Source organism: Meles meles, chromosome 7 (genome assembly GCF_922984935.1).
Source record: "Meles meles chromosome 7, mMelMel3.1 paternal haplotype, whole genome shotgun sequence".
Classification (NCBI taxonomy): domain Eukaryota; kingdom Metazoa; phylum Chordata; class Mammalia; order Carnivora; family Mustelidae; genus Meles; species Meles meles.
In genome coordinates, this window is record NC_060072.1 from 85187351 (window position 1) to 85205129 (window position 17779).

At 39.2% G+C, this 17779-nt stretch overlaps 1 protein-coding gene across 3 annotated transcripts in view; it reads right to left on the bottom strand.

Annotated features, from left to right (window-relative positions):
• The window catches only part of RPAP3 (RNA polymerase II associated protein 3), a 40412-nt gene extending 23308 nt beyond the window's left edge, over positions 1–17104 (bottom strand). For 2 of the 3 annotated variants that reach the window (XM_046010935.1, XM_046010937.1), the window contains exons 1-5: positions 17005–17104; positions 13997–14180; positions 12705–12845; positions 9637–9759; positions 8694–8821 (exon numbers count right to left, since the gene is read on the bottom strand). In XM_046010935.1, coding sequence (XP_045866891.1) covers positions 8694–8821; positions 9637–9759; positions 12705–12845; positions 13997–14149 — 545 coding nt within the window. In that variant the 5' untranslated portion in view covers positions 14150–14180; positions 17005–17104. The other variant, XM_046010936.1, reaches the window with a different exon arrangement.
• Positions 17105–17779: the final 675 nt, after the last annotated feature.

The following is a 17779-nucleotide window of genomic DNA, read 5'->3' on the forward strand; positions in this document are numbered from 1 at the left end:
AAGACAATGGAGCAAGCATTCTTACATGCTCCTAATGGGAATACAAATTCATACAATCACCTTTGTATTACTTATACAATTGGTCATCACCATGTAAAGTTGAACATATATACATCCCGTGACCCAGCCCCAAGAAACACTGCATGCATGTGGGTTTATGTAAAATTATTTCCATAACTTATACATACTAAATTATAGATACATTATAAAATGTAAATATTGTAATTTGACAGGCTATTAATAAGTTTCAAAGACCTAAATATGCCATTTAAGCTATTAAAAAACTAAGATACCCATATAATTTGTATTTCCAAATAATTATTTAACAGTTAAAATTTTTAATATTCAAGAAATATCTTGATGGTATTTGTCTTTTTTTAAATTCTTATGGTTAAGTCCATTCTCTGCTTATGATAAAACTATAACACATTCATGTTCTTCAACATAAATATGTATTTTTAAAGGGTCAGTATGACTTAAAGATAAAGATTAGAACATATTTTAAGTTTTCCATAATGAAAGGTCTCTAGGTTAAAGAGTGGATAAATGATTTTCCAAAATAAGGATATTAAATTCTATACAATATTTACCCAGCTAACTTTCTTTTGTGAATTGGGTAAAGATGTCATTACTCAAATTTTTATTGGAGGAACACCTTGGTAATGTGAACTACAGGAGCATGGTCTGAACATCTGAAACCATTTAAACCACTTAAAATGGTTTGAATAAAATAACTCAATAAAAAGAAGCAAGCCGTTAAGAATTTACAGCTGAAAAGAAATGTAGTATGGGTTTCATCTTTTCACAGGCACTTTGTCACGAAAGATTTTTTTATTCTAATTTTTTTTATTAAGACAAATTTTCTAAAGCAGTTTTAGGCTCACAGCGGTACTGAGGGCAAGGTACAGACACTTCTCATCTGTATACTCCCTGCCTCCACACATGCAGGGTTGTCATTATCAGTATCCCACATCAGAGTGGTACATCTGGACAAAGGATGAACCCACACTGGCACACCATTGTCCTCCAAAGTCCACAGTTTACATTACAGCTTATTCTCGGCGCTGAACATTCTATGGATTTGAAAAAATATAAAATGGCATGTATCTATCATTAGATTATTACAGAGTATTTTCATTGCCCTAAAAATCTCCTGTGCACTGCCCATTCATTTCTCCACCACCCCCAACCCCTGATAACCACTTATCTTTTTAAGGTATCCATCATTTTCCCTTTTCCAGAATGTCACAGAGTTGAAAAATATGAAATCATACAGCATATAGATTTTTCAGATTAGTTTCTTTCACACAGAAATATGCATCTTTAAGGGGAGCTAAGATGGTGGTGTAGCAGGAAGACTGTAGGCTTGCCTCATTCCTCCAACTCAGCTAGATAAATATCAAATATCAAATCATTCTAAATAGTCAAGTACTTGACCTGAGGACTGACAAAATGAACTGTACAACTCAAGGGAGAGAGGAGGCCATATTGAGGAATGTAGACAGTGCAGAAATGTGTTTTGGGAGAGAAACGACCTCAGGTGCTGTGGAGTGGAGGGAGCCCTGATCCTGATCGAGGAGAAAGGTGATAGAGTAGAGTGCTCAGGGACAGGCACAGAGAGAGCAAGTCCCCAAAGTCACTGGCTTGGAAAATGAGAGCAGCTGATTTTCAGGAGTTTTTGCAGCCAGCAGGGCTTGACAACTGGAGTTTTAAAGGTCGGGCTTGGCTGGGATAGAGCCCTGAGGCCGCTGCCCTGCTCCTGGGGAGAAGGCAGGCAAGCTACCTGAGGGCAGAAGTGATCTGAGGTTCGCCTATGGCACACGGGAAAACTGTTGACTCTTCTTGGAGCACTCTTCTTGGAGAGGTGGCATCAGCAAAGACGCCTCTTGAGAGACAAAAAAGCCAGCCGGTGCCATTTCCCTCCCCTGCCCCCCAGGAGAGGCGCAGAGACACCTGCTGGGGGGAGCTAATCCGGATACACTGGCTGTTTAGCCAGCTTTGCTGCAAATCCCACACTCCTGCACTCTGGTGCCACTGCCCTTCTTGGTCAAACCTGCATTCATCCCTGTGCAGCAAGAGCCTCCCCAGAAGACCAGCGCAGGTCCCTGCCCCCGCATGCCTCTAAAGTTTAGAGTTTTAGAAGTCAGCAGGCTTGGCTGGGACAGAATGCAAAGTACACTGCACTGTTTCCAGCAGGAAAGCAACCAGGAGACACACAGCCTGGAAACAGCAACCTGAACACCTGGGAAAACTGCTCTTCTGGGAGTGTTTCCCTGAGAGCAGCAAGTGGAGGCCCCTCTCCAGGTACAAAGGAACCATCCCTCCAACCCCCCTTAGCATAAACCAACTTCAGTCAATAGCACAGCACCAATACTGGCTGCCTAACCTGCTTATTACACCAAGTCCCAGCCTCCTGCGCCCCACTAGTATGGCTTTTCTCAGGCAAGCGTGCCTAAATCCCAGCGCAGCAGGCCCCTTCCCCAGACCACCTGCAGAAACCCCCACATGCACCACGTCTACTGACCAGAGAGTTTTCTGCACAGTTTCAGTTCTAGGGGTAGTAGCAGCAGCAGGTCTCATTTAACAAGCAGACCAGAGCACACCTAGTTAAAACTTGCCATACTCTGGCCAAGGTTCAAACACTACCCACAGCAGGCAAGGAGAACCTCTGCTGATGCCTGACCTGAGGGACAGAGCAACCAAACACAGCAGCAGAGTCCACGCAGCACACACCGGACACTCACGGAGCACCACGCCCTGGACACTATATGACCTCTTCTCCATAAAGCCAGGAAACATCACAGGCTTTTCTAAAATACAGAAGACAGAGACTCAGACAAAATGCCAACACAGAGAAATTCATTCCAAAAGAGAACAAGAAAAGGTCATGGCCAGAGATCTAAATCGAAACAGGTAAGTAACATGCCTGACAGAGAATATAAAGCAACAATCAAGGATACTCACTGGGCTTGAGAAAAGTATAGAAGACATTAGGGAGACCCTTGCCACAGAGATAAGAGTTAAAAAACAATCAGAATAAAAAACATAATAACTGAGATTCGAAACAGACTGGATGTAATGACCCCAGAGAATGAAGATGCAGAGGAACAAATAAGTGATATAGAAGATAGAATATTGGAAAATAAAGAAGCTGAACGAAAGAAAAGAATTATGGATCACAAGAATAGACTTAGGGAACTCAGTGACTCCATCACACATAACATTCATACCATAGGAGTCCTAGATGAAGAAAACAGAGAAAAGGAGAAAGATTTATTTGAGTAAATAATCACTGAAAACTTTCCTAATCTGGGGAAGGAAGCAGATATCAGAACCCAGAAGGCACAAAGAACTCCCACCAAAATCAAAAGAAATAGGCCAACACCAAGACATATTGCAGTTAAATTTGCAAAACCTAGTGAGAAAGAAAAAAATCCTAAAAGCAGGCAAAACAAAAGAAGCACCTAACTTACACAGGAGACCCATAAGGCTAAATGGAGATCTCGCCACAAAAACTTAGCAAGCCAAAAGGGAGTGGAATGATGTATTCAACGTGCTGAATGGGAATATTCTATACAGCAAGGCCGTCATTCAGAATTGAAGAAGAGATTAAAGAGTTTCCCACACAAACAAAAACTAAGGAGTTCATGACCACTAAACCAGCCTTGCAAGAGATATTAAGTGGACCTCTGAGTGGGAAGAAAAGACCAAAGTGACAAAGACTAAAATGTAACAGAGAAAATCTCCAGAAACAACAGAAGTAATAAAATGACACTAAATTCATATCTATCAGTAAATACTCTGAATGTAAATGGACTAAATGCTCCAATCAAAAGACATAGGGTGTTAGAATGCGTTTAAAAAAATAAAAAGACCCATATATATGTGGCTTACAAGAGATTCATTTTAGACCTAAAGACACCTGCAGATTGAAAATGAGGGGATAGACAACCATCTATCATGCAAATAAAATCAAAAGAAAGCTGGAATAGCAACACTTGTATCAGACAAACTACATTTTACACCAAAGACTACAATAAGAGATGAAGAAGGGCACTATATCATAATAAAGTGGACTATCCAAAAAGGAGATCTAACAACTATTAAATATTTATGGCCCCAGTGTGGGAGCACCCAAAAATATAAAATAATTAATAACATAAAGGAACTCGATAATGATGCAATAATAGTAGGGGACTTTAACATAGCACTTACAGCAATGGACAGATCACCTAAGCAGAAAATCAACAAGGAAACAATGGCTTTGAATGACACACAGAACCAGATGGACTTCATAGATATATGCAGAACATTTCATCCTAAAGCAGCAGAATACACGTTCTTTACAAGGGCACAGGGGACATTCTCCAGAACAGATCACATACTACGTCACAAATCAGGCCTCAAAAAGTACAAAAAGACTGAGATCATATCATACCTATTTTCTGACCACAACACTATTAACCTTGAAGTCAACCACAAGAAAACATTTGGAAGGAACACAAATACATGGATGTTATAAACAACACCCTAGTAAAAAATGAATGGATCAACCAGGGTATCACTGAAGAAATAAGAGAATACAAGGGAACAAATGAAAATGAAAACATGATGGTTCAAAAGCTTTGGGATACAGCAAAAGCAGTCCTAAAAGGGAAGTATTCAGCTATGCAGGCCTACCTTAAAAAGCAAGAAAAATCTCACCTACACAACCTAACCTTATACCTAGAAAGGAGCTAGAAAAAGAACAACAAACAAAGCTTAAAGCTAGCAGAAGAAGGGAAATAATAAAGATTAGAGAAGGAATACATGATACAGAAACAACAACAAAAACAGTAGAACAGATCAATGAAACCAGGAGCTGGTTCTTTGAAAGAATTAATAAAATCAATAAACCCCTGGAGAGACTTATCAAAAAAGAAAAGACAGGGGCGCCTGGGTGGCTCAGCGGGTTAAAGCCTCTGCCTTCAGCTCAGGTCATGATCCCGGGGTGCTGGGATCGAGCCCTGCATCGGGCTCTTTGCTTAGCTGGGAGCCTGCTTCCTCCTCTCTCTCTGCCTGCCTCTCTGCCTACTTGTAATCTCTATCTGTCAAATAAATAAATCTTTAAAAAAAAAAAAAAAAAAAGACAAAGGACCCAAATAAAATCACAAAAGAGCGAGGAAACATTAACAACCAAGACCACAGAAATACAATTATAAGAGAACATTATGAAAACTTACATGCCAACAAACTGAACAACCGGAAAGAAGGGTAAATTTCACAGAAACATATAAACTACCAAAACTGAAACAGGAAGAAACAAAAAACTTGAACAGACTGATAACCAGCAAAGAAATAGAATCAGTAATCAAAAATCTCCCAACGGAAGTCCAGGACCAAATAGCTTCCCAGAAGAGTTCTACCAAACATATAAAGAAGAGTTAATACCTACTCTTCTCAAACTCTTCCAAAACAATAGCAATGGAAGGAAAACTTCCAAATTCATTCTATGAACCCAGCATTACCCTGATTCCAAAACCAAAGAGTCCACTAAAAAAGAGAACTACAGGCCAATAACCCTGAAGAATATGGATGCAAAAATTCTCAACAAAATACTAGCAAATCAAATCTAACAGTACATTAAAAGAGTCACCACAACCAAGTGGGATTTATTCCTGGGCTGCAAATATTTCCGTATTTGCAAATCAATCAACATGAAATACCACATTGATATACCACCTCAATAAAAGAAAGGATAAGAAACATATGATCCTCTCAATGGATGCAGAAAAACATTTGACAAAACACAACATCCATTCACGATAAAATCCCTCAACAAAGTGGGAATAGAAGGAACATACCTCAACATCACAAAGGCCATCTATGAAAAACCCACAGCTAACATCCTCCATGGGAAAACACTGAGAGATTTCCTCTACAGTCTGGAAGACGTCAGGGATGTTCACTCTCACCAGTTATGTAACATAGTACTAGAAGTCCTAGCCTCAACAATCAAGACTACAAAAAGAAATAAACAGGATCCAAATCAGCAAGGAAGAAGTCAAACATTCACTTATGCATATGACATGATACATTATATAGAAAACCTCAACAACTCCACCAAAAAATTGCTAGAACTGAAACACAAATTCAGTAAAGTTACAGGATACAAAATCAACATACAGAATACTGTTGCATTTCTATACATCAATAATGAAGCAGCAGAAAGAGAAATCAAGGAATTAATCGCATTTACAATTGCACCAAAAACCATAAGATACCTGGGAATAAACCTAACCAAAGAGGTGAAAGATCTGTACTCTGAAAACTGTTGAACACTTAAGAAAGAAACTGAAGAGGACAAAAAGAAGGGAAAAACATTCCACGTTCATGGATTGGAAAAACAAATATTGTTAAAATGTCTACACCACCCAAAGCAATTCACACATTTAACACAGTCCCTATCAAAATACCAACAGCATTTTTCAGAGAGCTAAAACAAACAATCTTAAAATCTGTGTGGAATCACAAAAGAACCCAAACAGCCAAGGAAATCTTGAAAAAGAACAATAAGGCTGGAGGCATCATAATTCCAGACTTCAAGCTATCTTTCAAAGCTACAGGCTTCAAGACAGTATGACACTGGCATAAAAACAGTCATATAGATCAATGTAACAGAATAGAAAACCCAAAAATGGATCCACAATTCTATGGTCAATTAAAATCTGACAAACTAGGAAAGAATATCCAACGGAAAAAGATAGTCTCTTCAACAAATGGTGTTGGGAAAACTGGACAGTAACATGAAAAAAAAAGAAAGAAAGAAACTGGACCACTTTCTTACACCATACACAAAAATAAAGTCAAAATGTACAAAAGACCTAAATGTGAGACAGGAAACCATCAAATTCCTAGAGGAGAACACATGCAGTAACCTCTCTGACATTGGCTGTAGCAACTTCTTACTAGATGTCTCCAGAGGCAAGCAAAACAAAAGCAAAAATAAACTATACGGACTTCATCAAAATAAGCTTCTGCACAGCAAAGGAAGCCATCAACAAAACTAAAAGGCAACCCAAAGAATGGGAGAAGATTTGCAAATGACACATCTGATAAAGGATTTGTATCCAAAAATCTATAAAGAACTTATAAAACTCATAAAGCACATAATCCAGTTAAGAAATGGGCAGAAGATATGAGTAGACTTTCTCCAAAGACATACAAATGGCCAATAGACACATGACAAGGTGCTCAACATCACTCATCATCACACATTAAAACTACAATGAAATATCGCTTCACATCTGTCAGAAGGGCTAAAATTAACAACACAGGAAATAACAGGTGTTGGTTGAGGATGGGCAGAAAAGGGAACACTCTTACTCTGATGGTGGGAATGGAAACTGGTGCAGCTACTCTGGAAAACAGTATGGAGGTTCCTCAAGTTAAAAACAGAACTACCCTACATTCCAGCAACTGCAGTATTAGCTAGTTACCTAAAGGATACAAAAATACTGATTCAAAGGGTACATGCACCCTGATGTTTATAGCATACCAACAATAGCCAAATTATGGAAAGAGTCCAAAAGTCCACCAATAAATGGGTAAAGAAGATGTAGTATATACACAGCAGAATATTACTCAGCCGTCAAGAATGAAACCTTGCCATTTGCAATGATGTGAGTAGAGCTAGAGTGTATTATGCTAAAGAAAATCAGTCAGAGAAAGACAAATACCACAGGATTTCACTCATGTGGAATTCAAGAAACAACACAAATGAACATGGGCCGGGGGGCAGGGGGGTGCTGGGGGGAACAAACCAAGAAGCAGACTCTTAACTATAGACACAAACTGAGGTTTACTGGAGAGGAGGTAGGCGGGGGAATGGGTTAAGTGATGGGTATTAAGGAGGGCACTTGTGATAAGCACTGAGTCTTGCATGTAAGCAATGAATCACTAAATTTTACACCTGAAACTAGTATTACACTGTGTGTTAACTGGAATTTAAATAACAATTTGGAGGGGGAAAAAATGAAGATTCTACCTCCATTTTCAAGGAAAGAAGAAATAATCTTTTTATGATTTATGATTCCCAAATGCTAGTCTGCAGGCAAGTTCCAGAATTTGGGACAAATTTTTACTACGTTATGATGAAAACTGGGAAAAGACAGGCCATACAGTAAATTCTTAAAATGTCAAATGATTTCCTTAAAAGACCGTTCCAGGGGCGCCTGGGTGGCTCAGTCATTAAACATCTGCCTTCGGCTTAGATCATGATCACAGGGTCCTGGGATCGAGCCCCACGTTGGGCTGCCTGCTTGGCGGGAAGCCTGCTTCTCCCTCTCCCATTCTCCCTGCTATTGTTCCCTCTCTCGCTGTGTCTCTCTGTCAAATAAATAAATAAAATCTTTAAAAAAAATAAAAATAAAAATAAATACTGCCAAACAGCCCTTTGTTCAAGAAATTATAATGACAGCAAATGACCATATGTTTGTTTTACTAGGCTTAGTTATGAGAATAAAAAGTAACACTAAAAAAAGAGAGAGAAGAAATATGCATCTAAGGTTCCTTCATGACTTTCCACAGCTTAGTAACTCAGGTCTTTTTATCGCTCAATATTATGTCACTGCCTGGACGTCTGAAAGATTTTTTTAAAAAATCAGCCTCCATACACAGTTAAAATAGTCACACACATTATGGGAATCCCTTACTTTTTCAACCTAAAGTATGCTGATGCTCTGTTTGTTGGCAACACAGGATTATACGGATCAGCATCCATGCCTTTGGTGTAGCATTCAATTGCTTCATCATATTTTCCTTGTTTGAAGTATTTATTGCCCTGAAAAAGCATATGGGATCAGATATATAGCAGCAGAGAATTGCAGAACCATTTTCTTTCAATATTATGCATCTCTTTCTAACTCATTAGCTCTGTGTTCAAGGTTAATAGGAAAGAAAAGAAAATTAAGCAGAATGGTTTTTCAACAAATGCTGAAATTCACTAGTCACTGTATGAGCATAAGCCAAAGAAGCCTTGGCAGAAAAATGAGTAACACACCTAGCATTATGCACTTTCGATTGACAATAACCCACAGAAATGTAACAAAAGAAAGACATCAAGATGAAGTTTAATCTGTAAAGAATTCCACCTTCTTGAAAAGCAATATAGTTTTATAATGAGCCTTTCTAAAGAGGGATGTTTAACATTTCTAAAAATAACCAAAGATGACCTGTGATATGGAGGAGTGGAATTTAATATTCATGTCAAGATTCACACTCTTGATTTTAAGTTACTTTAGTCTACTACAAAAAAAAAAATCCCTAAAAGGATTCTGTACAGTCCATGCATTTTACATATAATAATTCATTTAACATTCATAACAACCCATTGAAGTTTAGTAATACTATTAATCTTATTTTTACAGTTAAGAAAACTGAAGTACAGGTAATTAAAGAACTTGTCACAAGATCTGAACCCATACAATCTGGTTTCAGAGCATATACTCATAACCAACAAGTTATACTGCCTCTTGATATGGATACAGCCAATAACAAGTTTGAACACTACCTAAACTACATTGAAGAGATACTGAAATCCACATAATTTTCTACATATCCTGCTTACACGAAGGAAACTAATGCTAGCCTAAATACCTTTTCTTTTAGAGCAAGAGCCTTTTGTGTATCTACGTGAATCCCATCTTCTTCTGACTCTGATTCTTGAGACACAGAATCATGGGTATTCTCTTCTTTGTCAAGCTCATCAAGGATACTGTCCTGAAATTATAAGCAGAACAGTGCTCATAATTACATGACCATTAGAAAAAGAAAAAGTACACTCAACAGAACTTAGGTTGTAATGATCTAAGGACCTGAAGGCCTACAGTTGCTTTCAATCCAAGCAGCCTCTAATTGTTAGGATTATCTCCAGAGAAAAATGTACCCTTGTTTAGAAAACCAAGATCCAAACCACTTGAAGAATCTAGCTTTGAAGTCATGAAGTAATAATCTAAGTCAACAGAGTCTATACAACTCCTAAATTACAAACTATTGGTAGTGAGGTATTTATGGCTTGACATATGCAAAGTTTGGAAATAACCCCAAACTAATGTAATAAAGAACCAATAGCCAAGAAAGGGTTTTTACTAAAAACCTTTTTTCTTCCTTATTCTCAAAGCATGAAAAACTGCCTGTAAAGCACATTAACTCCTAATCCTCACAAAAACCTATGAAGTAAGTATAATTCCCCATGTTTTTTTTTTTAACTGAAAGGAAACGAGATACATGAACTGTATCATATATACACTGAAATATCAAATTAAGAATTATCACATGGACTTCTTTTCTGTAAGTCCATGTAAGCAGAGGTTTGTTAACTCAAGAACACTCGGCTAATGAGTGGCCAAGTCAGGATTTGAATCGAGGCAAATCTGCATCCTCTGAAGAGCTCTCAGTGACTATGTTATATTGTCTCTCAGTGAATTCCAAAATTCCAACTGACTCTATCAAAGAAAATACATAATATACTAATCCAACAATTTCCAATCTCTTTTGGATCACATATTCCTCTCATGGTAATAAATCATCTCATAAACCCCATCAGGATTTTTATTTTTTTTATTTTTTTTTAAAGATTTTATTTATTTATTTGACAGACAGAGATCACAAGTAGGCAGAGAGGCAGGCAGAGAGAGAGAGGAGGAAGCAGGCTGTCCGCAGAGCAGAGAGCCCGATGCGGGGCTCGATCCCAGAACCCTGGGATCATGACCTGAGCCAAAGGCAGAGGCTTTAACCCACTGAGCCACCCAGGCGCCCCCCATCAGGATTTTTAAATCATGCTTATCATATATGATAAAAGAATGGTTTTTAGTAAGAGACTTTAAAACCAGTAAGTGTTCAAGAGTTCATTAAAACTCATTTAAACAAAAACCTTGATTATATAAACAAAATTTCTTGCATTTAATACCATACTATTTTATGTCAAAAAACCCCAAATCATTGGTAAACTGAAAAATAGAATAAAATCTATGCTTAGTTTCACTGAATGAACATTAAGAGACTGACACTCAGCTAAGTATTTTAGCATGAAGATTCTACAAATCCCACCAGCCTACCCACATTAAAGAACCAAAACTATCCAACGCTGCTATGCTTGCATGTGTAGACCACTAGCAGCAGCAGCACCTAAAGCAGCTGCTCAGATCTCAACTTGAGTGGAAAGGTAAGTAAACACCTATATCTTGTATAGATAAACGAAAATGACGTCAAGCAATGCAGTACATCATGATGGCACTGGCCACACAAAGGAGTTCAATCGATATCTGTTGAATGAGTAAATGACTGTGTAGAAAGCACCTCTCTCAGAAATGATCTAAGGATGATGGCTCTCAGGAAAAAACGTTATAGAAGATACCACCTTAAGAAAAGGAAAAAGCTATATAATAAGTAGACTACATAATACTCCGCAGAAAAAATATGTTCAGAAAGTATCATTTCCCACAGCAATAAATCCAAGACTAAAATCATACTTCTCTTACATCGCGACAATACTGAAGCAGATGGCAAACTAGTTACTAGTCCTAGCTCTAACTTAAGCCAATTAGCCTTGGCTTCATTAAGAAAAATATAACTCATCTGGAAAACTTTGAGCAGTGTCTTCTAAAACTAAATGTATATTAAACTATGACCTGGCAAATTCTCTCCCAGGTGCTTGTATCCATCAAAAGACAAAGAATGTTCACAGCAGGTTTATTCATAAAGGTCCCAAACTGGAAACAACCCAACTGTATGTTAATAGGAGAAGGAATACACAAATTGTGATATATTCACACAATGGAATTCCGATCAGCCAAGGAAAAAGAACAAATTACTGCAACTTAATAACATGGATCAATCTCAGATAATGCTAGTAAACAAAACCAAACACAAAAGAGTGCATACTGTACGATATATTTATATGAAATTCCAAAACTGACAAAACTGATCTATAATATGAGAGATCACAATAGTGGCTACCTCTGGGAGGTAATCAAATGAAAAGGAAGGCTTCTGGGATGCTGGAAATGTCTTCTATCTTGATGCGCATGGTGGATTCTCAGGTATATACAGGAGAAAAAAATTCGGAAAGCTATACACTTAAGATTTTTGCACTTTACTGTATGTGTATAAGAACATCAAATAAAAATGTTAAACAGAAAAGTCCAAATAAACATAAAAATCAAAAGAGTGGTTAGCTATGGGAGTAGAGGGAAGAAAAGATGGGATGGGGATGCAGTATTTTTGCACTCTGTATGCAATGGTAGTTACCCAAATCTACATGTTAAAAAATGGCACTGAACTATACATACACTGTACCATTATTAATTTCCTGGTTTTTACACTATACTATAATTAAGGAAGATACAACCACTGGGATAAACTGGGCAGGGAGTATGCCGGACCTCTATGTACTATTTTTGCAAAAACAAAAAAGAAAGAAAAAATAGAAAAAAAAGAAACAAATCCTGGCTGTTTTAGTCACTACTCATTGAAAGAGGGCTTCAGGAGAAAAAATAATCTAGTTAACTGAAAAGCACTGTAATTAAATTTGGATTCACATAAAATATTCTTTAAGTGAAAGACACAAAGGTAAGAACTTTATTTTTCATTTAACCCATCACTCTTAGCTAACTCCAAGACAATTTTATTCAAATACTAAGAAGCACATAAGGAGATTAACTCACCACATCAAGTTTTGCCCATGCCTCATAATCATAAGATTTTATCCTGTTTTTTGTGTTTCCATCTTTGGTTTTTTTAGAAGACTCTTTAGGCTTGCCTTTCTTCTTTTTCCTAAAATTCCTGTTTCGAATAGGAGGTAAATTCTACAGATGGGGAAAAAAATAAACACACAATGCTTGAGCACTGCTTTACTACTACTTTCCTGTATAACTACCAATGTTTAAAATTCTCACTAAATTATATTTTCAAGAAGTACTTTTTATTTTTTAAGGGCTTAAATATACCAATTTACCATCTTCACTTAATTCATGCTTGAAAAGCTTAATTCATTCTTTGACAAATGTTGACTATTGTTTAGATACAAGGAAAGTATTATCTAGAAATTTTAATTATACATTTAATTTGCAAACCTAAATTCACACTTCCAAAACTGCCTGATTTTCAGCCTTACTACAATAAATTAGCAGCAGTGCAACAGCAAATTGAACTGACTCTATATCATCAGTATGAAGAAATTATCCATATTTAAATACAGTCTTAAGAAAAACGTTTGGTTGGGGCGCCTGGGTGGCTCAGTGGATTAAGCCGCTGCCTTCGGCTCAGGTCATGATCTCAGGGTCCTGGGATCGAGTCCCACATCGGGCTCCCTGCTCCACAGGGAGCCTGCTTCCTCCTCTCTCTCTGCCTGCCTCTCTGCCTACTTGTGATCTCTCTCTCTGTCAAATAAATAAATAAAATCTTTAAAAAAAAAAGAAAAAAAAACGTTTGGTTGAACATATGTAAGTAATCTACATTTTATGCTAATACTGTGTTAAGATATCATTAAATATATAACTATACATGAACTGTATCATATATACACTTAAATATCAAATTAAGAATTATCACATGGACTTCCTTTCTGTAACTATTGGCTAAGCCTTAAAATGTCTTAATAGAGTTAATACAATTATTACAAAGACTTAAGAAGCAGAATTTTTCAAAATGTTGACAGGTGGCAAATCACTTCATTTTCAGAACTTTTTTTTTTTTAAGATTTTATTTATTTATTTGACAGAGATCACAAGTGGGCAGAGAGGCAGGCAGAGAGAGAGGAGGAAGCAGGCTCCCTGGTGAGCAGAGAGCCCAATGTGGGGCTCGATCCCAGGACCCTGAGATCATGACCTGAGCAGAAGGCAGAGGCTTTAACCCACTGAGCCACCCAGGCGCCCCCAGAACATTTTAAAAGGTTGTGCTTTATTTTAAATTAAATAGTTTGCTGGATTCTAAAGTAGGACTTGATTAAGAAACTTACCTCTTCAGGAACACCATTCTGTCTTCTTAGTTCCATATCCTTCTGTTTAATATCTTTTTCCCAGTTTTCTAAATCCCTCATAAAGTCTTGTAATTCTTCTGCATTTTGTTTCACTTGTAGCTGTAATTCAATTGCTTTATTTGTCGAAGTCATTGTGGCCTGCAGAGTTTTGGCCAACCAATCTCTGACACGAATGAAAAGAATTATTTGTTTTTGAAACATAGCTAATTAATGAGTTTTTACCACTTCATAAATGGCAAAAACATGCATGGGGAGGAGCCTAAAGTGATGATGAAGAAGAAAACATCAGCTTATTATTTAAATGAGTCAATGTTTGCTGAATGAACAAATGAAAAATAGACAAGTCTGGGCATCACTGCAATGCAATATCAATGAAAGGCAATGAGGGGGAAGTCCCTGAAATTTGCAAGTAGCCTATGGTAGCAGACTCTGCTCATCTCCAGTTTATAAATTAATCCGAATTATCTCCTTTACTCCTTTTCAAAATTTATTGAACTTCTGCTATGTGACAGGCCATGTAAAAGCAAGTAAGAGGAGGAGACAAATCATAAGAGACTCAATCTCAGGAAACAGACTGGGGGTGGTTGGAGGGGTGGGGGTGGAAGGGAAGGGGTGGCTGGGTGATGAACATTGGGGAGGGTATGTGCTATGGTGAGTGCTGTGAATTGTGTAGGACTGATGAAACAAATTATACTCATATGTTTAAAACACACACACACACACACACACACACACACACACACACGTAATACAAGGTCCCAGGTCTAGTGGAGAAGGAAACAAAATAATCAAGTACTAAGCCACAAAATATTATGCTAGGCAGGGTTTTTCAGCCTTTGGGCTATTGACATTTTGGGCCAGATTAATTCTTTGTGGTAGAGGGCCTGTCCTATGCACTGTAAGATAGTTGGCAACACCCTTGGCGTGTTCCAACTACGTGGCAGTATTCTTCCTCCCCTCCAGACTGTGACCATCAAAAATGTCTCCAGACATTGTCAAATGTGACCTAGAAGGCATATTAACTCCTGGTTGAGAACAAAATGTGCTAGAGGCACATACAGATGCTGTGGGGCTGACCACAAATGACAGGCATAAATCAGATGGTGGAAAGGGTGGTGGGTTCCAGAAAACGTCTCCAGAGGTGCTATAACTAGCCAAGTTTCAAAGTGGCCAGCCATAGTGATTAACCATGGAGAAGTGGGCAGGCAGACCAAAGGACTAAGAGATGATGGAAGAGATGGCTGAGGTAGCTACGGGACAGATCTCAAAATGCCAGGCCATGAGGTCTGAAAGCTATGAAAAGTATTGTGGAGGTAAAATAAAAAGTAGTTGAGGACTGATTCAGTTGAGGAGTGGGGCACCAGAGAAGGACCTAACCAGTCTTAGATGTCCACCTTGGGAGCCTGGAGAAATTAGTAGTGCTATTTGAATCAGGATCAACAATTTTAAAAAGAAAAGAGGGGAGCACCTGGCTGACTCAGTCAGTCAGGTGAAAGTGCCACTCTTAATCCGGGGTTATGAGATCAAGCCCCAGGTTGGGCATAGAGATTACTTTAAAAAAAAAACACAAAACTTTTTTTTCGAAAAGGAAAGAAAAAGAGGTTTCAGAATTGGAGGACAAAAAGAAAGACAAATATTTCAGTTTGGGATATGCTGAATTGGGTACTTATGGGACATGAGGATGACATATCCAGTAGGTAGTTACAGAAGATAGAGATATAAATTTATAAATTTGGGTGTCAGTAGCATAAAGGTGGAAGTTACAATCAGGGATTTGGACCTGCTTCATCACTGTGACTACTGGGTTGGGTGGGGAGGGGGTGGAGCCTGCAAAACACAACCAGGAAAACTAGGCAGCAACATCTAGAGAGCCTGGAGGAAAACTTGCAGCGTACTGTCACAGAAAAGAATTTCCAAAAAAGAGTTCTCACTTTGAACAAAGGCTGGCAGTGCCTAATGACACATATGTAGCATAAGGGTAAAGAAGGTGCACTGTACTGATTAATCATATAAAGATTTACTGAGAGTTTGGATGAGATTTAAGAAAAGGATGGGCATAAAATGAGCTACTGAGTAAATGAGATTATATGGGGATTAGCATAATTCTGTCTTTAATAATCTAAGATTACTCACGAGTAGAGTCTGGCGGAAGAGGACGAAGAGAATCAAGGTAAAAGAAGATCTAGGAAAAGGGATGACTGATGGGGAAAGTCCGCAAAAAGGTGGGAAGGGACTCAACGCTTAAGAGGAGTGGAGGAGGAGCACGGGAGAGAGAGCGGAAATTAGAAACATCACTTTCCTAATGGTTGCAAATGCAGATAGGTCTTCTGAACCCCTGCTTTGACTTACAACCTAACTTTAACCTTTTCAGACAGTGCCCAAGTTTGATCACACATGTGTATCTCAATAAACGAAATCAGTGAAGTACTTTGCTGGGGACTCAAAAATAGGAATAAACGCAGCAAGGCCCTGAAATGCTGCAAAGGGTCGAACCCCTTTTCCATTTCACTCATCACCTCTTCTGCTCCCAAAAGTACAACTGGTCCCACGGAACCTGCGACGGGGCTGGAGTCCGAGCAGGGAACCAGAAACTTCCAGGGCGGGGGGGTATCGCTTTCACCCTCGGTATCCGGGCGAACACAGGACCCCCACGCCGAAAGGGGGCGGGCGCACCCTCCAAGGAAGGTGGATCTGCGATCGAATCACCGCCAATCGGCCCAATACTCCGGACAGCCGGGGTGGAGGGACGGTTGGCGGAGCAGATCATCCATACCTGGGCGCGCAGGGCGAGCCCCTTCCGGAACGGAACGCTCACCGGGGACGCCGCTACCCTGGACACCTCCGTGCCGCCACGTCCTCGCCTCCCGGCTCCCGCCTTCCTGTCCTCGCCTCCCCCGGGGCCCACGGCCACGCGCCCTCTTTGCGCCAGGCCACCCCCAAAGACTCGACGGCTACTGCAGCCAGCGATAAAGGAAAAGCCGGCTCACCTCACTAGGCCGTTACTGCCCGCAGGGTAAGACCCCACGCCCGCAGCGTCTCACGCCGAGCCCCGCCTTCCCGAGCTTTCCCACAAGTCCCCGCGTGCTCTCGCCCCGCCCCTTGGCTTCCGGGCGGAGCGTGCGCAGAAAGGCGGATAAGGAGCGCTTCTCTTCTGGGGAAACAATTAGAGAATTGATAGGTGTTTTAAAGCCAAATTTGACGCCTTGTCTGCTTCCAATATAGCTAAACTTCACGGGAGACGACCCAAAGCTGCAGAGTCATCCTGACTCGTTCTGATTCCCAAAATAATGACGCCTTGAGTGTTAACTAGGAATCCCCTCAGAACAATTTTGGCCCGAATATTTTCCTTGCGGGTCCTGTCTCTACGTCACGACCTTTGTAAGTATGATGATCATCTCAGAAAGGTACTGTTTCAAACAGACTGTGTAATTTTGGAACTCTGACAGTTATAAAGGTTGGTTTTGTTTTGTTTTTCTTTTCCTTTAAGTACCTAAATTTGTTAGATCAGTTCTTCAGTCTCTTTTCCCCTTTGCAAGTAAACTCTCCTTTTTCTAAGTGTATCTACATCTGAGTCTTTCTTGGACGTGTGCCAGTATTAAGGTCCGTCTTTAGAAGTGCCCTGGCTTACAAAGAAGAAACAATGTGAAGTTTTTAGTGCTTCTTGCTTCTGCTTACCGTATGAGTGAGCTTTTTTTCCTTTTCATGACAACGCTAAAATTGTAAAATAGGGCGCCTGGGTGGCTCAGTTAGTTAAGCAACTGC